Source organism: Micropterus salmoides, unplaced genomic scaffold (genome assembly GCF_014851395.1).
Source record: "Micropterus salmoides isolate LMB-PRFRI ecotype aquatic unplaced genomic scaffold, ASM1485139v1 Ms_hic_scaffold_7, whole genome shotgun sequence".
In the NCBI taxonomy this organism is placed as follows: domain Eukaryota; kingdom Metazoa; phylum Chordata; class Actinopteri; order Centrarchiformes; family Centrarchidae; genus Micropterus; species Micropterus salmoides.
The window spans coordinates 7,914,323-7,939,705 of NW_024044459.1; the positions used below are offsets into that span (position 1 = coordinate 7,914,323).

At 40.9% G+C, this 25,383-nt stretch overlaps 1 protein-coding gene across 1 annotated transcript; it reads left to right on the forward strand.

Moving 5' to 3' along the window:
* The first annotated feature begins 4,665 nt into the window (after positions 1–4,665).
* On the forward strand, positions 4,666–24,921 carry LOC119891858 (synuclein, alpha interacting protein). The gene is made up of 12 exons (XM_038703804.1): positions 4,666–4,816; positions 9,166–9,253; positions 10,083–10,155; positions 10,347–10,888; positions 13,094–13,262; positions 13,369–13,643; positions 13,899–14,078; positions 16,076–16,189; positions 17,240–17,365; positions 18,114–18,283; positions 19,411–19,500; positions 20,894–24,921. Exons 2-12 carry the CDS (start codon positions 9,197–9,199, stop codon positions 21,855–21,857), a joined length of 2,760 nt encoding a protein of 919 aa, XP_038559732.1. The 5' UTR covers positions 4,666–4,816; positions 9,166–9,196; the 3' UTR covers positions 21,858–24,921.
* Positions 24,922–25,383: the final 462 nt, after the last annotated feature.

Below are 25,383 nucleotides of genomic sequence, written 5' to 3' on the forward strand. Positions count from 1 at the left end.
ATTCAAGTTTCCCACAGAGAGAGCTGAGTGACATTAAGAATGGTCAGTCAGGAAGAGGAAGACTTCCAAAAAGCCAAAAGAAGGTGTGAAAGGGCAAAATAATGTTGAGATGGACGCTGATTTTTTCCTTCACTCACATTCACCTTCTTATTGTAGGGTTGACGTAAGGGTTGAGAAGGGGTTGGGTGTTGGCGTACCATTGTATGTTGTGATTGTGGTGTGTGTGTGTGTGTGTGTGTGTGCGCCAGTGAAGGGCATTAAGTACATGATATATGCTCTTAAACAATGTCTGATGTTTTATGTTTGATATGTCGTGTACTTTTGAATAATGTTGATATTATATTGTATGTATTTGTATTTATTTGTATTTGGGGACTGCAGATGTAAATTAGCCTAAGGCTAACTCTGGTGTAATGCATCAAATGTTTACATTTATGTTATTAATTGCACATGGTCCCTTCTAAATAAAAATCAATCAATCAAAGAAGAATCTAACACATAGCAAATAGCAAATGATGAACCTCAAGGATGGGATAGGAAGTCACAGCTGGGTCAAGCAACTATGTGTCAGGACGACCAGCTAGAGGAGCCAAGGAAACAGCTGACATTAGGAAACAAGAAGAAGGAAATTTAGATTCTGATCCATAGCTGCACACTGTGCATCTAATATATCTCTATTCACCGAGGTCTGTGCGTCAGTACGCATGTGTGGTGTAGTATGTGTGTGTGGTAGATGAGGGAGAGAAACAGAGCACCGCCGGTGATGTGCGGAGTTGGGCGTGAACTTTGCAGGACGTTCAAATCATTTATCACCATTCACAAAGAATATTAAATTTTTTTTGAACAGTACATGGAATAGGCCCGAGAGGAACCGCAACGTGCATGCAATTATCGGTGATTCGGCAGACACAACTCTGCACAAGACCAGTGAATGGCAGGCGAGCAGAGCAGAGAGAAAAGGGTCATCAATAAACCTCAGTTTAGCTGTTAAAGTACAGTGTACAGTGACTAATGAACAGAGACTGCAGCCATGCAGCGTCTCGAGATTAATGGAGCTACCGAGACACAGATTCTACTATCAGTCGAGTATAGGGCTGTGAGCTCACACCCCTCCTGTTCACGCTTCCCCCAGACATGGAGAGAACTCTGTTGTGAAGCAATAGAAACTTCCTGACTGAAAACATCAGTAACTGGCATCATTGGTACCCATCTCCCAAGCATCAGTGATATCGGTGAGGGAGAGGTACTTAGGCAGAGCCCAAAGGATGCTAAAGGTTAGTTACCACCCAGCCACAGCCTGTTCACCCTGCTGCCTTCTGGGAAGAGATATAGAAGTTTCAGCTGCCGCACCACCAGACTGCAGAGCAGCTTTTTGAGCAGCTTTTTCCCCCAAGCTATCAGACTTCTAGATATTTCCCTAAATACCTTTTTTCCTCTTCTATTTAATAACAAAACTAATAATACATTTAAAACATGTTTATTTTTTACTTCAAAAAGGGAACCCTCCTGGATTTCTGTGACGTAATCATTAGCTCACATCGTTAGCAATCTGTGAGCTGTGGCAGTGGCTCGAGTAATTCATTTGTCATGTTCATAATTTCAATTTAGTTTTAAATCTAAACATCATAACCTATGATGTTTATAGCTGCCAGGGCCCTTAGTTGATGCCTACTTTTACTTGTACTTGAGTACCAAGTAACAGTAGGGGAGACGGGGGCAATTGTAACTTTTTTTTTACATTTTCCTTATAACTCACAGACTACTTGAGATACACAAGTCATCTTTTGATACAAAAAACACATATATGTGCACTAATTAATAATATAATTGATATATTTATTTATTTTATCTCGTAAGAAAAAGGCTATAATTTTAATTAAAAGCAAGAAGTCAGTTTATATGGTTCAAATTATTTTAGATGTCAGGCATCCTCTGCCAAGTTCTCTGTTCTAACTTCATAAAATTGCTTTTCACAAGTGAACTAGTCATTCTCTTTGGTTTTGCTGGGTCTTATACAATCAACTACTTTAAATCCACAATACAGACAAACTGAAATTGAAAGGAACTTGACTAATGCAGACTTAAGCCTATATAACATTTACACTTTCTGTTAAACACATGTAAAACATACATTATTTTACACAAAGAAAGTTGACCTATGTTAATTGATGATTTGTTTATACTAGAAATCCATTTCTTTTAATACACCCTTTGTTAATGTATTTTTCCATTTAAATTTAGTGAAATATGTTCACTTTCTAACAAAAGTAGTCAACACAGACAAACAAGCTGCTTACATTGGGCCATGTGGCTTGGAACATCACTGAACACAGTGTTACAATTGCCCCCGGTCTCCCCTACTTTTACTTGAGCACAGGTTTTGGCTACTCTAACCATTTGTGCTCATGACATTTTAGATGTTTGATTATGTTTGTTATCCCCAGAATATATTATTGTTAAATGTTTCTAAAGCTGAGCCATCAGATGTAGGATTTCTAAGAAACTGTACAGCAAAGCATCAAAACACTGCATATTCTCTGACCTGTGGCAACTGGTAAAGGAAGTGCATATCAGTAAGGGTAGATATGTAGTATGTTATTTGTCTTGTATATAAAAGATGTTGGTGAAAAGATATGGTTCTCCTTTCTTCAATAAGCCTGTTTGACGAGTGACAGTTTCAGAGTGTGCCACTAGATGGCGCTGTTGAGATTAAAATGAGCTGATGAATGTTTAACCACACTGGACTAAAGCAGAGCAGCAGAGGCTGTTATTATGGAAACACAGAACACTTTTAGACTCGTCTGTGGTGCAACTCCTGTGTTTTTCTCCCTGACAGACTAAAAGTTATGTAACCGACTGTATGATGTCAAAAGTCGGTTTGTGGAGGATGAATCGAGCCCGCCGACAGTGAATCTCCTGTGTCTACATTAAGATTATTATACAGTCAAATAAATAAAAACATAATACATATGGTAACTAGAATTAGACTAACAAAAACGATTTACCTTCAATAAAAAAGTTATAAGTTATATTTCTACTAATAATAATGGTAAAAGCAATAACTGCTTTCACTGCCCATATTACTGTAGGTTAATTATTACTGGTGATAATGCTGATAAAGCAACAAGCTCCTTAATGCGAACCCAGACTTCTCTGGGTATTCTATGAGGAGTTAAAAAAGCAAGTAAGTTTGATTTTAGCATATTAAAACATTTTAAGTGATCAAAAGAAAGAAGAAATAACAATTAATGCTGGCTTATTTATATATCATTCTCATCATTTCCATTGTCCTGGCCAGATGTTAGCACCCTAAAAATAATAGAGGTTAAAAATAAAGACGTAAATACTAATGTAAAATGAAATAAAACACTGTTATTCCATCCGTGCATTAATTTCCTATTATATGCATGTTATAATGAGGACTAAATCCTGAAAACTGAAGTTTTCTTGTAGTTTTTATTCTAAGGATAACGGACCGATGAAACGGCTCCGCTTCCTCTGTCTGGCCCTCTTCACAGATCGTCTATTGAAACGATGACTCACCGGGAGCAAAGAAGGAAAACTTTTGTCTGAGAAAGTGGGCGTGACACAGTCTTATTTACTTCCAAAGAAATGCAATAAATATTATTAAATTGGATGCTGCAGAATATTTGATCAAAACAGGCTCATTAAGATACCAAAATGTAAATGTTGTATGTAATTTGGCAGGTAGCAAAAAAGAAAAATCTCACGTGAAACATCCAGAATGGATTGTTCCTCATTCCTCGGCCAAATATCTGCTGCAGATCCCAATGCCTCAGGTTTTCATGATTGACTCAGTGTCAGCAGCCTATAATGTAACCAGTTGTCATAAAACTATAGCGGGTAACTGCATGTGATCAGTTGCCAAATATTTTTCACACCAGACACTGACAACAATAACATATATCTTAAACAAACAAAAACCTGTAAATATAGTAGTTGAGTCAAGGTTCATTCAATTAAATCATTTAGACTTTATCTTGTAATTTTATCTCATTATTTTTGACTTACCATATCACTTTATCCATATTTACAGAGTTCATAACTTGTCTTTCTTTATTTTCTTGTCCTGTATGAAATGGCCTTCTATAGCCTATATGACTCAACCTCAAAATGTTTTGTTTTTTTTACTTTAAGAATCAAAGGTTTGGCATTTTATCTCATTATTATGAATAATATCATAGTTGATATTATTGATTCCTTCAATTAATGTGTTCATCACTCTGATGTTGCAGCTTTGTCTTAATGGCTTCAAATGCTGCTGGTAGCTTCATTTATAATAATATATCATCATTTATTAGTTGATTTATATTTTGCATTACTAATCTGAATCTGTAAAGTAGCTAGTTTACTGTTATCAAATAAATGTAGTGAAGTAAAAAAGTACAATATTGTCTTCCTAACTGTTCTGGAGCAGAAGCAAGGAAAATACAAGTACCTCAAATGTGTACTTAAAGACCGTTACTTGACTAAATGTACTTTGTTATATTACAACACTGCCTTTGTCATTTAATAATCATACACTTTACATACCCAGGGTGCTTTTTAAAAGTAAAAGTGTAGTTCTTCCCTTCGTCGCGAATGTGGTGCTGAGAAATGTGCTCGGAGTGAGCCCTCCTCTCTCTCCCTCCTCTCTGTGCTGCCCATATGTCAAAGTCTTTGTGCTTTTCAAGACAGCGAGGCGACAGAAGGGAAAAAAACAGCTGGATCCAAGGATCTCTCCAGCTAGCGGCTCGGCTAGCTGTATCAGCCCCTCAAGCCAGCTCGGTCTCCTCGGCTGCCTGACTTCCACAAGGTACCGTATCAAAAAACTGGCCGTTAACCCGAAGAAACAGCTCTTTATCCCGGGAGGGAGTCGTTTTTACCTGAGCTTTCTGTTTTGACCTAATTTTCCAACTGCCTGGCTAGTCAGTTAGCTTCCACAGTAGCTTCCCTGGATGCTGATTAGCGAGCTAGCTTAACGTTAGCTAATTAGCCTCCTGCTGCTTCACGAGCAGGTATCTGCGGATTAAACTTGTCCAGAATAAGAAGCGGACAGACCTCCGAAACTCACTCCACAGTCCTCGTTTCCATTCGTACAACATAAATTACTTAGCTTTATTAGCTACTGGAGGTCTTCTACATATTCTTACTAACTAGCGTTAGTATTGTGTCAAGTATCTTTTTAATTATAAAAAAAAATGAAGCAAGAATCACAAACACGTTGGTCTCAGATGATGTTTTACTTTCATCAGCCTGCGGGTATTTTCACAGCATGTAGCGCTCCCCTCATGTTTGTCCTTAAGACAGAAATTATAAGTAGATATTCAGCAAAATAACAGCTCCAGACAGTAATTAGAGACAGCAGGCTGTGATGGTTATGTAATTATATACAATTAAAACTAATAAAGCACCCAGATTCTGTGCATGATCTTCACTTCATTACTTTCACTGCTCAGGCTAGGGGAGGTAGTTAAAATCAGTATCACAATATTAACACGATTATTTATTAATTAATTTATTTATTTTTGATTTATATCATGATGTAGTAAATTAACAGCCAATAAAATATAAAGTAATCAAACTACATGTGGAGTGCGGTAAATTGTGTGACACTATTGTGACTCACATCAGACAACATCTTCAGGCAACAAAACAAAACCTTCAGGATCTAATTTTGTTTTGTTTTTAAATGCATTTAACTTTGACATAAACTATTAGTTCGGGTGTCATAATTTAGTCAAATGATAAAACAGTAGAATCGCATCCAGGTTTTCCTGGAGGAAATAGTTTGGCCTAGGTGGAAATTCACCCAGAGACTGAGTCATCACGACCAAAATGACTAAGGCTAATCAATATGACTTCTAAAATACGTGGCATTCACTGTGTGAAAAAACGCATCTGCTCTTTTTGTGCCTGAAGGTTTATGTTTTATATCAAGTGTAATTTTTGTGAAGTTGAGGTCTTTGTCTGAGGTGATGCAGCCCTGCAGGAAACCATTATAATACAGGTTATCAGTCAATAAATTATTATTTAGAATTATTGCTCACCTTTCTAAACTTGTGTGACCTTTGTACAAATAAAACGACATTTTCCTTGGAAAACACTTTAACCATCTATCCAAACATAAGGTCTCAGTCCTGTGACACACTGAGTCTAATGTCAGTCCTTAATGCCAGTTTTACTTAGAAATGTGGATTCAAATTGTAACAGCTGAAATAAGTGAGTGAACCCAGTACTGTGTAACCGACACTAATGAGATTTAAACTGGCCACCGTCCAGTCTGCAGGTCTTAATGTGTGTAATCAGGTTTCCATGTAGTCTGAATGACTTTATAGGTGGATGAGGTGGTGGAGGAAGCTCAGGATGTGACTTGGAGAACATAATAATTTTTGAGTTCTATTCAAAGATGTGTTTTATGTGTTTATTTGGTCCAAGCAGCAACCTCCGGGTCAGGGTATGTTTTAGGGCGCGGCTACCTTGTGACTGACAATTCGCTACCGCAGCGACTTCTCAATCAGGACAGAGGTGAATCATAACCACTGCACTGTGTACATTTCACTAGCCCTGAACTTGTTTTCGTTTTAAGAACTTTGATGCTTTCAGTGTGTTTTCAGTTCATGAAAGTTAAAGGGGCTATATGTAGTTTTTCAATGAAATCACATCAATAAATCACTTTTTTACTTCCTTTTCCTCAATGGGCTGTAACTTCAGTTAGAAATGAGGCACACGCCTGTTTTCTCTGTTGCTTGGAACGGCCACCGTTCTGCTTCTTATGTGAAGGAATATTTTGATGACTTCCTGGTTTGCTTTAGGTTTGTCTTGATTTAATTTTCAACAACAGTCTCGGAAATTACTTTCACATATTTGTCTCTGAGATTTCTGTCTTCTCCCCTGTGCAGTGGAGGTGAAAAGCCTGTGCTGCTCACAACTTTGAAAAATAAAAATAAATTGCATTCAGCGGCAGCATCTCTTTCCAGAAACTCACTCTGGATAATACACAGGCTTCACTGTAGAAAGAATTTCTTTAAAAAGATAGTAGAGTTAGGACAGAGCTCAAACTTGGCAACCCCACTGTGAGTTCAGGACGCTGCACCCTGTAACACCATGTGCACCATTTAAATCAGACAGACCGGGAGTTGTTGGAAGGTGGATTTTTTGATGGTTTCCCTCTGGGGGGAAATGTGAAGAAATATAAATCTAATTTCCCCATGTCCACCTGAACAGGGTTTTTCCTGGCTCAGAAAGGGCCTTTGGGGGGTTACGCTACAATCCTGATCATTTTGGCGCTGGGGATTTTCCTTGGGCACTCGCTAAAACGTCTTTGGGGTGCGCCAAAAATTTCTCTATGCAGGAAAAACCCTGCTGAACACTCCCCTTGTTTCTTGACTTTGCTGCATAACACCATTTCTCCAGTTGTTTTCGTGTCTCGTGCCTGGAAGGATTGGGGCTCGTCAGCTGTTCACATAAACAGAGAAAGCAGACGTCCTCCTTCTTCTTTTAAATCTGTCTTATTTTTGATTTTGGGTTTCAGGCCTAAACTGTTGTTATCAAGGATGTTAGGCTCAACTGTTTCTCAAAGCTGCAATCAGAGGTTTTATTTTGACCGGTTTAGTCCTGTGGTCACGCCCACACAGTCTGAAAACGACTTGACTTGTACATGAAAGCTCCACAGTTTGCAGCTTTCTGAATATCCATGATCATGAATGGAAATTTAGTTTATTTCAAAACATAGAAAACGCTTTGAGTGATGTACGGGGAAACACCTACAGTACAGCCTGAAAAATCACCATCAACACCTCTGACCAAAATAACTCATCAATTCAGATCACTTCTTGACACTATTGAAACACCATGGTCCTGCATTGATTTGCTGTAGGGAAATTCTTATTGCCTAAGTGTCTTTTAGCAAGGCACAGGACCTTTTATCAGCATAGCTGTGCTGCTCAAAGCTGACCTCCTAACCTCTCTGTGGAAGGGGTGCTACAGAAAAGACCGTTTTGTAGAAGGGAGTAAAGAGGATAAGAAGAAAAGTAGTACAGTAGTGGATGTAGCTGTAGTTTTAAGGCAAGGCTATTTTATTTATATAGTGCGTTTCATGACAAGTAAACAGACACATGCACGCGCACGCAGCGACCAGCTTTTCAATGTGCACACAGTTCATAGAATCTCCCTCAACACATCTGGATCTTATTGTAGGTACACCACCTGATGACGTGAGCGGTCTGACGGCACTGTAGGCAGCAGTGGTTGCAGTGAAAGCAGGTTCTTGTGATCCTCTTAGGGCTGCCACGAACAATGATTTTCATCGATTCATCTGTGGATTGTTTTTCAGAAAATAGTGAAAACAATCCAGCACAACTTTCCAGAGCCGAGCCTGATGTCTTCACATGACGTCTTGGCTTGTCCGACTCACAGTCCAAAACCCAAAAGACATTGACATATTTGTTTTATAACGCAAGTTGATAAGGATCCTTAACTTGGTTTGTTAAAGAAATGTTCGGTTCTTGCTCTGGTGTTGGTCCAGGTTGCGTGCTGTGTCTTTAAATCTGCTCTCTGATTAGTCCTGATTATCCTGCTGTTTGTTGCCTTTGATCACAGCAGCTCAGGCAGTTTGGGCATTAGACAGTTTTAAAGCATTTTAAACCTCCAATATTAATGAGGAGAAAAGGATTGGATCAGATTCTTCAAACGACACGTTTTCTGCCTTTTTAGTAGTTGGTAAGAGTAAAAATCCTCCTTAAAATAGAAGTCTGATTTGTTATTTCCACAGTTTCCTCTTTATTCACAGAGCTGCAGTTTGTCCCCTGTTAGAGAAAGACAACAATTCTCGGTTTCCTGACACTACTTCCAGTGTTTTATTTCTGCTGATCATATCAACATAAAAAGTCTTTTTCTGTTTCATATTTGTGGATATGAAGCTGCTGCATAGAAAGTACAAACAAAGGGTGTTCGGGCTTTAGTGATTCAAGGTTGCCAAAGTATTCGTGTTGACCGAAACTTAACTTGTAACACAGAAGAAAGAAAACAGTGTTTCCCGTCTAACATGAGAGTTAGATTATGTATGTATTTTGTATATAAATGTAAATTGTTCCCACAACTTTGAAAAGTGGCTTCATAATGTTTATGCCAGGGTTCTAATATGACACGTGTTACTGTCTGCAGCTGGTGGTGAGGCTGATGATGTGGTGTGAAGATGGAGGCTCCTGAATACCTGGACCTGGATGAGATCGACTTCTCTGATGATTCAGTGGTCAGTATGATGTAAACAACCTAACAGCTACCTACTGCAACACAACTGCTGACTACACCTACCTACCTGATACAGCCACCTACATACATACTTACATGCATCTACCGAAACTGTGGCCGGTAGAAAACAACCGAAATCCTGTGTGTGTGTGTGTGTGTGTGTGTGTGTGTGTGTGTGTGTGTGTGTACACAAAGAAAGTGACGGGCTCGTGACTAAAGCAAAGCACCACAGTTGGCCCAGCTGGTTATACCTGGAGGCCAGTGATGTACAATGAATAAGGGTGGGAGTATCCTCTAATTTAGAGTTTCTAGGAGGCCTAACTGTGCACTTTGAACATCCTGTTCTCTGCTTACAGCCACCACCCTGTGGAGTCTGTAAAAACTTAACAAACACAACTTAGTATCTGCATACATTTATCCAACAAACAGCTACAACAATCTAAAACTAGCCGGTACATAGAACAATCCAAGTAGGGAGCACCCTCCTTTATGTAGATGCACATTCGGTGTCCAGTTAAGTAGATGCACCTAGTTAGACTTAACGCAGTCTAATGCACCAGCCCTGCAGTAAACCCTACCTGCATGAAGGTTATAATGTTCACTTTTTGCTGGAGATGGAAATTCTAATATTTTGTCCACCCCGTTTAAATCGACAAGGACAACACCGGCAGCTGCCTGACTGCTTCATGTTACAGTCTGCTTGTATTTAGAGCAACATAACTGCGACTGCAATTAACTAAGATCTAAATATAACTGCTTTGCACAGATGCTGAACTGCTGTGTAAACTTTTCTCTGAATTATCTCTCACTCTTTCTTTCTCGTCCTGCAGTACTCTGTCACGTCTCTGAAGAGCATCCCAGAGTTGTCCAGGAGGAGTGATGGCCAGGCCGAGGATAGGCCAGGTAACTAAGTACTATAAAAGAGTGTTCGCTCTGTGAAATTGTTTTAAAAATGATTGCAGACCTCAGTAACACTGAACACCATGTGCTCCTAAGTATTATACATCTAAACTTCAACAAGTTCTATTTAAATCTCTGTGAAACTAAACTACATTATTTAAACTCAACTGATGTGATATTACCTCCTCCTTCAGCTCCAGCCATCAACTGGAGTCGTGGCGTTTCCTCCCACAGCGGCGGGGGAATCAAATCTACAGGGCTCGCTGAGGTCCACAGTAAGTTCCGGCCGGTGAAGAGGGTCTCCCCTCTCAAACACCAACCAGAGACCATCGACTCTGACTCTGATGGTAAAGTCCAGGGGCTGGGTGAGCCAGGGGAGGGCAGTAAGGATGACCCCAGCTCTGACAAGCCGACCTATGCCTCCACCTCCTCCGACGTCCCGGGAGGGAAGGCGAAGGCCCCCAGCAGCAGTGTTGTTGGAAGGAACAACCCCCAGGCTCTGTTCGGGGAGCTGGAGCACTACGATCTGGACATGGACGAGATCCTGGATGTACCTTATATCAAGTCCAGTCAGCAAATGTCCACGCTCCCTCGTGTCCCCCACGACAAGCGCTCTGTGACGGGGAGCAACCTTGGCGGAGGCACCCTGGAGAGGAGCCGAGGAGGAGGGCTGAAGAGCTCTGCTTTAGCCCACAATGAGCCTCTGAGCCTGGGCAGCAGCAGCTCACAGACTCAGGTACACAACATTGATCAACTTCAAAACAAAGTATTGCATATTTTTCATTTATGAATCTGCAGTCCCCGCCGTGGCACCACACCTGAATGAATGAAAAAATGTAAATATACACAGTCATTTACACATTACCTGCTGTAAACGTGGTGACGTTAGCTAAATTCATATCATCCACAAGTAGTCGAATACTGCCCACAGCCCTGACCAGTGGTTTTACTAATCTACGAGAGAAGATAATGAGCCCCATAGTGCACATACTATAATAATCTGTATGCTGCCCATAAAGGAGCAGCATACAGTGAGACGTGTGAGCTAAACTGGTTGAAGAAGTCTGGCTGAGCTTACTTACAAGTTCAACTTTATCATTTTGTCAGATTTTTTTTTTTCATGTAGAAATAAGATAAGTTTGTTTTTATGTTTGGCACCAAGTATTTATAGAACATAATTGTGCTTAAAGCCCTTTAAAGGATGCAGACGTGTGCACACCCAGAGTGACACGATAAATATTCTTATCAATGATGTCACACTATTCCACTGATTTACAGGTGGCGGTTATGTGCCAGAAAGACTGTAAGCTAGTAAACTGGGGAGAATTTAATCTACTTTGGAAATGTAGCTTTGTAAATGTTTAATGAAGAAGGAAATGCTCTTGACATGTTTGTTAGACGTCAAGGAGATACACACAATGCGTTTTGGTAATAATATAATAATCTTTATTTGTAGAGCACTTTTCAAAAACAAGTTACAAAGTGCTTCAACAAGTGCAAAGACAACAATACAAGCAAGAAAACATTGAAAAGACCAAAATACACATTTAAGATAAATATAAAATAAGTAAAATAAAATAAAAGGGATAAAATAAATTCAAGTAAGATCGGGAAAGGCTCTCCTATAAAAGTATGTTTTAAGAAGGGACTTAAAAGAGTTCACTGACTCAGCCGACCTGATTTCCTCGGGCAGGCTGTTCCAGAGCCTCGGGGCCCTGACAGCAAACGCTCTGTCCCCTTTAGTTTTCAGTCGAGACTCTGGAACAGACAACAGACCTCTGCCCGAGGATCTCAAGGTACGTGCTGTGCGTATGGGACTAAAAGGTCAGAAATATAACAAGGCGAGAGGCCATGAAGAGCTTTAAAAGTGATCAATAGAATTTTAAAGTCAATTCTAAAACATACTGGGAGCCAGTGTAATGAAGCTAAAATAGGAGTAATGTGGTCATATTTCTTTGTTCTGGTTAAAAGCCTGGCAGCTGAGTTCTGGACAGTCTGGAGTCGATCAATAGATTTTTGGGTTAAACAAGTGAAAAGGCTGTTGCAATAATCCAGGCGTGATGAGATGAAGGCCTGTAAAATGGTCTCGGTGTCCTTAAAAGTTAACATAGATTGAATTTTTGCTATATTTCTAAGTCTAAAAACATGATTGAACAAGCTTTGTGGTGTGCTGCTTGAAATATAAATTACTATCAAACCAAACACCAAGGTTCTTTGCCACAGGCTTAATGTGATTTACTAGGGAACCAGCAGATGGCAGTATTTGATTTGCCATCTGCTGAGACCCGATGACCAGGATTTCTGTTTTGTCTGAATTCAGCTGGAGGAAACAGTAAGTTAAGTAAGTAACAGTGAATAAGTGTGTGAGTTAGGAAGTTAACTAACTTCTGGAAACGCCACAGGGCCTGTTAACATGTTCACGAGGTTTCTTTTAGGGCGTACTCACACTAGGCGATCCGTACCATGCCCGAGCACATTTAACCCCTGAAAGTCCGGTTTTGTTTGACCAGTGTGATCACTCCGTGCCGTGCCCGGGCACAGTATGCTTAACCATGCCCAAGCCCACCTCTTCAAGTGAGCCCAGGCACGGTACGCATGTAATGTGATCGCTAACCGTGCCCGAGCACAGAACCCCGACTCAAACTCCACTGTGCCGCACGAGAGAGAGCGCTTTTTTATTCAAAAGAGTGCAGTGTTTCCCACAGAATGACAGTCGATATTGACTTCCAGTTACGTACAGCGTGCTTGCCTCGACAACCCAGCTGGGATCTAACGTTAACATAGCTCTCCTTATTAGCTAGACTTAGTTGCCCCGTGTATCATCAGCTTTAGGCTTCTGTTAACAACAAAAATATGAGCTTTATTAATGAAATATCATCAGCTGTAATGTTATGACTTGCTTTGAAAAGTCGCACAGTTGTAATTCGGGTGTTTTCCGCAGTATTGTGTTCTGTCTCCGGTGAAGTGGTCAGACCTGAGGAAGTCCAAGTCGATGGATCCAGACCTCCATCACCTACACCGCTCCCCAGCTGGAGGAGGCTACCAGTCGGAGTTGCTCTCCACCGGACTCCTGAGCTGCTCCTCCTCACTCTCTTCTTTCTCTGATGCTGGTACGACTTAAAAAATACTGCCATCTGTTCTTATTCTCTTTCTTGGTGGTCCTAACGTTGTGTAAATGTAATATGTGATGTGACTTGTTTGATTAATGACTTCCAGACAAGTTGTTGTCTGCGCGGGTCTACCCAGATTCCCAGAGGCCGGGTGTGGAGCCACCAGCCGGCCCGGCGCTGATGTTCCCCATGGCCGGGTGCAGCGGGGGCAGGCAGGACGCCTCCAAGCCCTGGCCTCCTGGACCAGGAGGAGGAGGTGGAGGGAGCGGTGGGCCAAGGGGGTTTGGAGGAGGTGGAGGAGCAGGAGGGGAGGTAGACGAAGAGGCCAAGAAGAACCAGAACATCATCAACATCGTCAGAGAGGGACAGATCTCTTTGCTGGTGAGTGGGAGGTCATCATGCCACACGGAACCGCGACCGTGGACTTTTATGTGACGGATTCTGTCTTGGTTTCAAAACCGTTACACCCCAAGTTCTGACAAGGAGGCGGGCGATTTAATAACAACATCTGATGTTGTATCCACCTCTTCTATCTCCTCCCTTTTCTCTCTCACCTCTTACTGCTCCTTTGTTTCTTCTTCCTCTGCTTTCTACTCCTTATCTTGCTACTCCACCTCACCTCACTTCCTCCTGCAGCCTCACCTGGCAGCAGATAACCTGGAGCTGATCAGAGATGAGGATGCAAACAACCTGCTGCACATCTCGGCTTCTCAGGGTCATGCTGACTGTCTGCAGCATCTCACCTCTCTGATGGGAGAGGACGGCCTCAATGAGCGCAACAACCAGCAGCTCACCCCTGCTGGTCTGGGAGTCAAGGTCTGTGTGTGTGAGGACTTGAATAATGTTACTGATTAGGCAGATGACTTTTCTTTGATTGATTTCATCAACAGCATGTCTTAAAATCCTTCTGGCCAGTACAGTTAGTGATGCAGAAATAATTTAATTCAAATTCAAGCACATTCTTCAGACAGAATGTTAATTCAAATTTTGTTTGTTTTCTAAAATAAAAGATGATTAGTAACTACTAGCTACTCATCACTTTCTTTTTGCTACATAACTAACGTTAGACTGCTTACACTAGATAGCTAATAAAATTAACTTACTGATGAAGATTACAAAATACATATTTAACTGCAATCTGCAAAGATCACCTCAGGTCACTTTGTACAGTTTACTGCAAAACAGATCATTGTCAGTTTTTTCAAACTACACAAACGACAAGTTAAACTGACAATCCCAGTTAAAGTTACATTTCCTGTAGACGTTCCTGCTCTACGTACATTAAATCTACAGGTGCCTCTGCAACTACTTCACTCAGAGCATCTGTCAAGACCTGCGAACATTAGGCAAATTAACCAGCTGACGTAGGCTGTAGGCCTATACACCTTACAAAGCGATGCACCAGCATCATTATTTGTAACCACTATCCATGAGCAAAATTTATAAATGAACATCAGATTTGACTGGAATATAATGAAAAACTTTAGGTTTTGCTTGAGCATTAAAAATAGCTTTTTTGTGTGGGAGTATAATGAAGAGACACACGATAAAGATTGTTACAAATTTAATAACAAACTGGATAAAGCCATCAACATTCATAAAATAACTCCAGCACAGAGAAATCAACAAAAAATATAAAATCGTGATAGTTTAAAAGGTTTTTAAAACATTTCCAGCCGACAAGAGCTGCAGATCAGCTGGCCAGACTCACGTCTGTGTCGCCTGTGTCATCGGGACTTCGGCTCAGTGTAAAAACTTTCTGACTGATGAAAACTTAAAACAACAACTTCGGACCCAGTATTTAGCGTAACTCCATCACCTGCCGTAAACACAACGCTGCATGCTGGCTGCTGTGATTGTGATTTATTGGTTTGCAAACAAAGTTGGAAAAGAGAGGAACAGTAGTAGAAAAACACCCGATTTGCCAGAGTTAAAGCCAGTCGCCTCTACTCGCCCATTCAGAAATTCACTGCAAGGCAAGCCCCCCCCACACACTTTTGTAAAGTACTACCCCCTGAGAAGGGACTTTTTGGGGGGTAAAATTAAGACCCTAGAACTACATTTAGACCCTGGTCCCTTCGGTGGAAACGCAGTGAGTTCCTCCAAAGGTTCCTAGTTCCGGGGTACAGTTCCTTTGGTGGAAACGCAGCTATGTTTGCTCCTGTACAGCTTAAAATGTCAGAAAATCTGCTCAGTTTCCTCCATTTTGCACCTGCAGGTGGAAAGATTAGTCCTTTTTAAAGAAAACAAAAACATCTGTAAGCTAACAAGGACATGCAGACTGTTGGCAGCTGGGCAGTGAGGTCATAAAGTATTAAGATGAAGATTTCTGATAGAACTTCTACATCAGCTCTGTTGGCAGCAGCAGGATGTTCAAAATGAGTCGCTGGAATGAAACTGAGGAAAATACACACAGTAAATGCAGAGTAGCTCCTGTTTTGTCTGCCTTGCTGTGGAAACTAGGCTCTTGATTGGCTGCCAGACAGGAAGTGTGTTATCTCGAGACAAGCTTGGCTGCGGGGTCCTGATTGGCTCTTATCAACAAGCCTTTTGTTTATTCACTCAGATTAACGGGATATTTTTCCAACCACCTGGTCCTTACTAAAACGTGTGTGTGTGTGTGTGTGTGTGTGTGTGTGTGTGTACACAAAGAAAGTGACGGGCTCGTGACTAAAGCAAAGCACCACAGTTGGCCCAGCTGGTTATACCTGGAGGCCAGTGATGTACAATGAATAAGGGTGGGAGTATCCTCTAATTTAGAGTTTCTAGGAGGCCTAACTGTGCAGTTAAATAGATGTGTGTGTTTTTTGCAGAACGGTCACCTGGAGTGTGTGAGGTGGATGGTGAGTGAGACAGAGGCCATCGCAGAGTTGAGCTGTACCAGAGAGCATCCCAGTCTAATCCACTACGCTGCCCGCTATGGACAGGTAACATACACACCAGTGTTTCCCATACATTGATTTATTTGTGACTGCCACATATTGATTTTCGATTGTTGTGTTTTGTTTTTTTATTAAAATGGGTAAAATCGTATTTGAAAGCAGAGCATATATTACTGCACCTCCTCTCGCTCACTCCCTTGCTCTCTCTCTCACAAAGACATTGAAAACGGACGTGTCTGTGAATTGTATGGTTAGTATCATGAACACGCTGCACAAATCTGTCCAACACAATGCTGTCAACCCACCTTCAAAAAAAACTTATTAGCAAGCATGTAAGAAGCCTAGCTAAGGATGTTACAGCTGGGTTGTCGAGGTTAGCATGCTGTACATAGCTGATAAGGTGGACTGCAATCTAAACTAATAAAAATACAAACCTACCAACAAACTAGAATGTTCAAAAGTCTGAAAGTCATAAAGTGCATCTGAAAAGGCTGCATTCCGTCATGTTCTGTCAGGTTTTATCAATGTATTTATACAGCATGTGTCATATCAAGGCATCAAGCAGTAGAACGTGTCATCCCTACTTTATAGAGTCTATGTTTTCCCACCACTTGTGTTCATCAAACATTTGACATTGACACTCAGTAGTGGTAGTACCTTTCCTACTTTTGATATAACACGCTTGAAAAGTAGACGTCTGTTTACTTGCCGAGTTCAGCCGAGTTCAGTCCCGAGTTCAGTCCCGAGTTCAGTCCCGAGTTCAGTCCCGAGTTCAGTCCAGCTTGGACTGATAGAGGACCTGACAACTCTGACCGAGCTGAGCCCAAACAGCTGAGTCTGTGGGTGCACTCACTCCTTACCTCCTTAAAAGGAAAGGAACTACATTTTTGTGCTTAGTGCGGTTCAATTGGGCTGTTGTAAAAAAAGTTAACTGGTCATCTGTCTGTGATAAAGACATTTATTATATTAAATGCTATCATATTATGCTTTCAAGGTGTCTAATGTGCTGGGCGGATATGTAGATGTGTGTGTCTGTGTTGGGGACGATTGGAGAGTGGTTTGTTGACTTCCCTCTCTCTCTGTATGTCTCTCCAGGAGAAGGTCTTGTTGTGGCTGCTTCAGTTCATGCAGGAACAGGCAATCTCTCTGGACGAAGTCGACCAGAACGGAAACACTGCCGTCCACGTAGCAGCTCAGTACGGACACCTCACCTGTATACAGGTGTGTACTGCTGGAAAGTAACACTATTTCCTGTATTCTCACAGCCAGGTGTGGTTGCCAGTTGAAGACCAAACTGGATAAAATCTTCCCCTCAAGTAATCATTCCCTGGAGGGTCTCTGTCACATAAATCCACTTGAGTGTTCAGACTAATGAAGCGCTAATAGAGCCCCGTTAAAGATGGCGTTCTAGCAGTTCTCAGCTCAGTAATACAGAACACGATTTAAAGCCACACTTTTATTTCAATATTTGGACAATGTAAACGTCAGCATTAACCGCCCCAGTTTTAGTGTTTTTCAGGAACATCCTGCTTCTGTTACTCTGCTCCTAATTGTCATGGCAACATTCATTTATTTTATTATGTATTTTACAACCTGAAGTTTATTTTTACAGTGGAAGCAGAGTGTTTTTTTATTCCTGGAAGGTGGCACACCCTGCTGAAGGAGAGACAGATGTTATCAGCCTCGTCTGCTTCCTGTTGGCTAGCCAGACCCGGCAATCAAAATACTGATAGTTAATGATCGGTTTTAGATAAAATAGCTGCTTTTTCTCAGCAGAGCCAACTAGATCTGTACTGTGGAGAGAGCTTTTGACTACGCAGAGGCAGCAGTACTAACAACAACTACTTCTGGAAATAATGATGTTTCTGTTTTGAACCCTGACCTAGAAACAAGCATCATCATGTCTGTCATGTCGATCTTGCCAAGAGCCAGATCTCAGAGCAGTGATGGTTTAAGTCTCTGTATCCAGACTCTGGTGGAGTACGGCTCCAACGTGACGGTCCAGAACCAGCAGGGGGAGCGGCCTTCCCAGAGTGCAGAGCGGCAGGGACACACCACCTGCGCTCGATACCTGGTCGTCGTGGAAACCTGCATGTCATTGGCTTCGCAGGTTGTTAAACTCACCAAACAGCTCAATGAGTGAGTATTTTTACTTTTACTGTTAAAATGTCAGGTATAGTTACTGTATTGGATTGTGTAGTTTTTTTTTTTTTTTGTAATTTCTCATCTATTCTTATTCTTACTGTTCCTATCTACGTCAGCAGTATTCTAAATATTTTGGTTGTTTAAACTGGAGATTGATGAACAAATCAGTCATGCTGCCTTTTAATGGCCTTAATTTAATTAGAAGGTTTTCATTCTCTATGCTGTATGTAAGCAGCTGTCGATAATCAGTTATGTAAATTTATAGATTAATGCAGACATAAAACGTATTTTCCTGCATTAATGTCATTCAACTTTAATAAAAAAAATTTATTTACATATTGTAGCATTACTCTGTAATTTCTACACAGTTTTTAAAATAAGTTAGTTTGCAACATTTTGGCAGAATCACCCAATTACCATCTGAATTAATAATAATAATAATAATAAAATAATTAGCGAAACAAACATGGTTCTGAAATGTCAGACCCATTTTCAAACAAAATAACAACAGCTTGATTTTCACAGCCTTATTTGACTAAAACTCCCACCTGCACCTGGAGGAAGAGACCATTTCAAGTTCAGCAGAACTGTTTGTGCTGGTAGAAGCACTGTTGTGAAAATGGAGTTTATCATGTTTGTCTCCTTCTGTTACCTTGAACAACTGAGTTCAAACTTAAGCGACAGCTCTGCAGCCACAAATACAGGATGTTTAAATTGGACATAATTCAGCAGCTTTTTCAGACGTCCATCTCAGTCATGTCAAATGGAACAAATGCGCTTCCATTTTAATCAGGGCTGCTGTTTACAAAGGCACAACCTGTAGCATCTCTTCAGGCTTTAAGTCTTCATTCCTCTGTATACAGTGATTGTGTATTGGGCTCAGAGCACTGCCAAATATGTATTGTGTAAATATGTATAATCCCACAGCAGCACCTGTATAGAAAATGTGTTAAAGTTAACATTACTGTCTGGAGCTGAATGTTTTAGTATTTTTTAATAGTATTCGGACTGAGGTTAGCCAGAGCCTACAAGTGGAGGTGTGTCAGTGTCAGAGTTAATCCTGGTGTGTGTGTGTGTGTGTGTGTGTGTGTGTGTGTGTGTTTGCACTGTTTGTCATGCAGACAGGCAACAGAGAGGATGGCTCTACAGAAACAAATGCAAAGACTGATGGACCCCAACAAGGCAGAGGGGACACCCTCCAGATCACCCAGGTAGCACACACATATAGGACCCACGCTTTACACATTCAGGAAGTCTTTCTCTACAGTGGTATTTTACAACCACAACTATGGCTCCCATGAGTCTTGAGTTGTATTATTTTATAATGGAAATGTTACCGCTACAAGACCATATATACCAATATAAAAACAAGCTATCAACTGACAAAGAGAAGTCAAAGTGTAGGAGCTATGATAAGCTGCGTTTCCACCAAAAGACTTTTAAGTCCCCGGATTTTTGTCCCCCCATTGTTGTGTGCGTTTCCACTGTGGTCTTAAGACCTCTGAACATTAGGCAAATTAACCAGCTGACGTAGGCTGTAGGCCTATACACCTTACAAAGCGATGCACCAGCATCATTATTTGTAACCACTATCCATGAGCAAAATTTATAAATCAGATTTGACTGGAATATAATGACAAACTTAAAAACAGCTTTTTTGTGTGGGAGTATAATGAAGAGACTCAATAAAGTTCGTTACGCATTTAATAACAAACTGAGAAAGCAACACAAAAATAAAATTGTGGCCGTTTGGAAGGTTATTAAAACATTTCCAGCTGACAAGAGCTGCAGATCAGCTGGCAGCACTGTCGCCTGAGTGTCGGAGGAACGTGACTTTTACCGAGCTTTATTACCCGCTGTAATCAGCTGTTCCGCTTGTTTTGGAAAAGGAAACCGACTTTGCCTCAGTGTAAAAACTTCCTGACTGATGAAAAACACCAGACATGCTTGATTTAAAGCCAGTAGCCTCTACTCGCCCATTCAGAAATTCACTGCAAAGCAGACCCTAGAACTACATTTAGACCCTGGTCCCTTCGGTGGAAACGCAGTGAGTTCCTCCAAAGGTTCCTAGTTCCGGGGTGCAGTTCCTTTGGTCGAAACGCAGCGTTAGGTGAGTCAAGGGAGTGAGTCTGAAAGAAATACAGCTTTTCTACAAGCGATAGTTGTCCCTCCTCGCAAGAATACCCCAGTCTCATCCCAGCAGAGTTGGGGAGTGACGGTAACCTCCAGTGAGAAGAACTTACTCAGAGCCTCAGATACGAGTAGGCTTTGCCTAAGAACTATATGGCTTTGAGGATGGTGAAAAACATGCAGGCCAAGAAGTTCAAAGGGACTTCTGATGTACTCAGTATTACAGTTATTGCAGTTTTTAATAATTTAGTTTAATACAGTAATTTAAACTGCAGATAAGCTTATTTCAGAGCTGAAATTAGTTAAACTTTGTTTCCCTGATATTACCAATATAGTACAGTAGTAGTATTAGTAGGAAGAGCATCAGTGTGTGTGTTGGTCTAAGGAGTAAAAGTTGTAGTAATGATAAAAGTCAAACAACATTAACGTACTAAAAAGTAAAGGATAATTTCTGTCTTCCTGTCTGGACTCCAGCTCCCATCAGCCCTCAGTGGAGGCGTGGCCAGAGATGATGTTGACAGCAGAGGGGACTCCAGGTGACGGTCAGTGGTTGGTTCGTCAGGGAGGGGTGGGTCCAGACTCAGTGCTGTGGCAGCTGCTGGGGAAGGACACGTCAGACCCACTGTGTTCCAGGGAAAGGCAGGGCCCCGGGGCCCCTGGGGCCCGTAGGATAGGGCTGGTGGAGAGGAGAGAGCTCAAACTAGCGAGACTCAAACAGATCATGCAGCGCTCTCTTAGTGAATCAGATTCGGACGGTTATCCACCAGAGGAAGGTAAAAACCAAGTAGCCCCGGCCTCAAACACATTGCGACCTGATAGGCCGTCCCACCTGCCAATCGCAGAGGAGGAGCCAGTGTCAAACCACCTTAACCTGATGATGAGGAAGCACCTCCCCACCTCCTCCTCTTCCACAGCTGAGAAGAAGCTAGCGTTTTCTCTTAGCGGGTCAAAGTCAGCGGACAGCGTTGGTTACAACCCCTCCCCCACCTCCAGCGACCCCGAAGCCGCAGACAGTAAAACGGCAGACGCTTCCGTCGACGTCCACGACGCCGCCAACGGCCAGAAAGTTGCCACTAGTCCTAAGAGCGCCCTAAAGTCACCCTCGTCTCGCAGGAAGACTTCTCAGAACCTCAAACTGAGGGTCACCTTCGACGAGCAGGTCCACAAGAGCTCTAATCAGGAGGCAGAGCAGATCAAGGTGCATCATGGGAAGGAGAGGACTCCAACAGGAAGTTCTGAAAGCAAGCGGCCGTTTGGGGCGTTCCGCTCCATCATGGAGACACTGAGCGGAAACACAAACCACAACAACAACAGTGGTGGTCAGTCAGGCTCTGCTGCTAAATCGTCCACCTGTCAGAACTCACCTGGCAGGAAGTCAGAGAATAAAGGCAGCCCGGGAGGAGGGGCCAAGGGCAAGAGCAAAACCAGTAACGTTTAACCATCTAGTGCCTACTAAAGGGCAGAGCGAGCACATAACGAACAGACTACAGCGAGAGGTAGCAAACACGAGCAGTGATTAAATGATAACCAGCAGTGTTTCCTCTCACTTCTGTTCTTTTGTTAGTGATACTGGAGTTTTTATACTTGTCGTTCTTTGCGTCTAATGTTTGACTTTAATGTTTTGGGGGTTTTTCAGTTTAAGGACTGAAAGACAAAAACAGAAAGTGTCTCAGCTCTGTTACTGTATTTTATTTGATGCCGTTATTCAGAGACAGCAGTCACTACAAAGAGAAAGAGAAGAACCTGTGTGTTCAACGATACTGAAGCAATTGTTTTTATTGACATACTGAAGGAAATTAGTGTATTAATGAGTGTCCTGCAGAAACCTCACATCTCCAACACCGCTTTTCGTACATTATTAGTTTTGTCACATGAAGTTTGATTTGTGTCCAATCACAGAACCTTCTCATTGTTCACTGGTCTGTTAAAACAACAAAAATCTTTCAATATTGAGATTAAAGGTTTCTGGTTCTATGCCACTCTGCTACTGTACTCGGAACTACACTAAAGATAAACTTATGAAGTATTAATATTTATGTTTATGCACACAGTTATGATTTGAAAATAAAAAAACGTGGTTATAGTCATGCACGTGGTTAACGTGCACCAGCACAACAAATATTTTTAAAACCACTGTATATGTAGTAGTATTTAAAAAAAATTCACATCATATTCCACACATTTTTTTTATTTGTATGGTTATCTATGCAGTTTTTTGGCATGAAGTAGATGTTAGTTGTGTGATGGGTTTGAGACCGGGGGGGTTTAAGGATGCACCTTCTACAGCGGCTGACAAACTGGCTGATCATATGAACTTTAAGAGAAAGAAAAAGAAATTGAAAGTTGTTGTTACAGAGATTTTTTTTTTTTTTTTTTTTTTTTTACAGTTTTCACGAGACTGTGAACATTGACAAACTCAAAGCTTGAAACTAGAAGATTAAGGCTGTAATCTGATGCTCTCATTCAGTGTTTAATTTCAGTGGCAATATGAAATATATATATATATATATATATATATATATATATACAAACACATAGTGCAGAATGTTTATTCATGGCCGTTTGCTATGCCTCATGACATGTTTACAGATGAACTCTTCTACAGTTAAAATGAAGTTCATGTATTAAACGTTCAATGTCTCAGAACCTTCGATGGCATCATTAAGGAGAGACTTTATTAGGTTCCACCACTTACTGTTACCCCAAAATTAAAAACAGGGGAAAAACAGATAAGAGTGAAAGGGCTTTTGATCTTTATTTGATCATATATTTTATATAATTAATTTTAGGTTTAGAAATGCTACCGTATTAATGTTGATCAGTTACAATCAACTGATCAGTTTAAACGGTTGATTGATCCTTGCTCCCCTATAACTGCATACCTTTTGATGGTGAAGACACACACTAAAGCCTCACTAGCAGCCCCAAGAGGCTGCAGTGTTCATTACACCTTACTATTAATCAGCGTAAAACAGGACAAGAGATAAGAAAAGTAATTTCTTTCCCTGATTGTGGTGATGGTGAAAAGGTAAAGGGGTTCATCAAATTCACTAGGAATCATCCAGCAGGAATATCCACATCAGGTTCCCATCTGGCCAGAAGTGGTTGGCATGTTTCTTTGTTCCAAAGTGTTGGATGGAGCAAGTGCTGTCCTTTTAAAAGAAAACTGTTAACATTTTAGGAAATGTTCTACCCTATAGAGTTTGATTAGAAGATTCATTTACATCATCTGTTTCATGTCTGAGATGTGTTTAATCTACCTGAGTACAGAGGCTGGTAGCAAATTAGTCAAAATGTCATAGTATTCCTTTTAGGCTCACCTCTAAACATCTCCTACTTGCTATTTTAGTTTTCTTGTCTGTTGGCGGTGTGCAAACACTCCCAGCAGGAACACAGATTGCAGCCTCTGCTCTCTAATTTGCAGTTTTGGGAGAAACTGGATCCATCATGTAATTGTTTTGATGCATGTTTATGTTAATAGAAATACGGTTTCTGGTTCTGTTGCTGCAGAATGTTTCTAATCCGAACTGATCTTCGTTGCTGAGATTGTCTTTCACATTCCTGTATGTTTATAGATCTGTAGTTTGGATCAGTGAGATTCTGCTGTGCAGTTTCCTCATCTGGTTTACAAAAACCTTTTTGCAGTTCATCACCTTTAGGTTTACACACTTTGGCCATTGTTCTTGAGTCCACAGGTGTTGATGGTGGATATTTATGAGGCAGTGGAGTCTGGGAGGATTTACCTGCAATCCAGTCTGCTGATTCTGACTTGTTAAAGGAACAGCCCAAAATTTTAGTGTTTTCCCCTGAGTCAGATGAGACTCAACATATTTAAAGAATACATTTTCTAATATATGAATAGATATATACTTGGTTTCAAATTAAGCTAATCTTTTAAGGAAATTTCGCTGGAAATCAACAACTTATTCTATACATATACACATATACACATATACACACACTCCTTGTAATTAGTTCTTTCCAAGAGACATGCTTGGAAAATGATTAGGGAACTACAGACTGGTATAATTAAGTGTAACCAAAGGAGGTTGTCAAAGTTGGCTGGAGTTGCTAGGAAAGTTCCAGTCTCCATTGCCTCAAAATATTGTTTGCTGCCAAAATAGTGTTCTGTCTGTGGGTTGACTATGTTGATGAGATTTTGTCTGAAATGCAGTTTGTTTTCATCATAAGCTCCCTTCAGGGAGAGGGAAAGGAGGAGCCTATTGTTCTACAGATGAGACAAACTGAACTCTTACCTGTTTGACCTGTTTGTTGTGTTTTTAACAAACTCTTCAGATGGACAGTGTTGCTGCATCGACTCGGACGTTTACTCTCAATGCAAAAAAATATGAGACGCAAAGATCAGTGAATGTTGGTGGAGACTGTCTGATCTTTTTTTACTGACCAGCGACTACAGAGACAGACAGCTGCTCTTCTGTCCTTCTGTTATTGAAGCTGTTGTGAAGACAAAATTAAATAAACTGTTACTTTGAGTGAGTAAATGTTATTCTGTTTTTTTTTTGTTTGTTTTTTTTTACTGTTGAAGAGTTTCATAATCAAAGCAATATTTCATAGATCAGCAATCAAGCATTTAAGATCTTTAATCACATCGAATACTGGACCTCTCGTAGATCTTTTTTGTACATGGTGACTTATTTTTTTATTGGAAATTGAAGCAGTTGAAGTGTTTTTGCATGGATTAACTCCTTTACTCAGCTCATTGCTGTTTCCTGAGGAAAGTCTACGACTACAAAATATTTTCAGTGAAGCACTGGCAGTGTGCTACAGTCACTGCCGTCTTTGGCTTCCCTTGCATACTAGATTAGACAATATTCACTTTAACCGTTTAACCAACATCACTTTATACTTAACATTACTGAAGATTTTCTACAACACATGTTTTGAATGCATTTTTCCTTCCTCCAGGAGGTCACTGGACTTCAGTTAATTTGTAAGAAAACTAA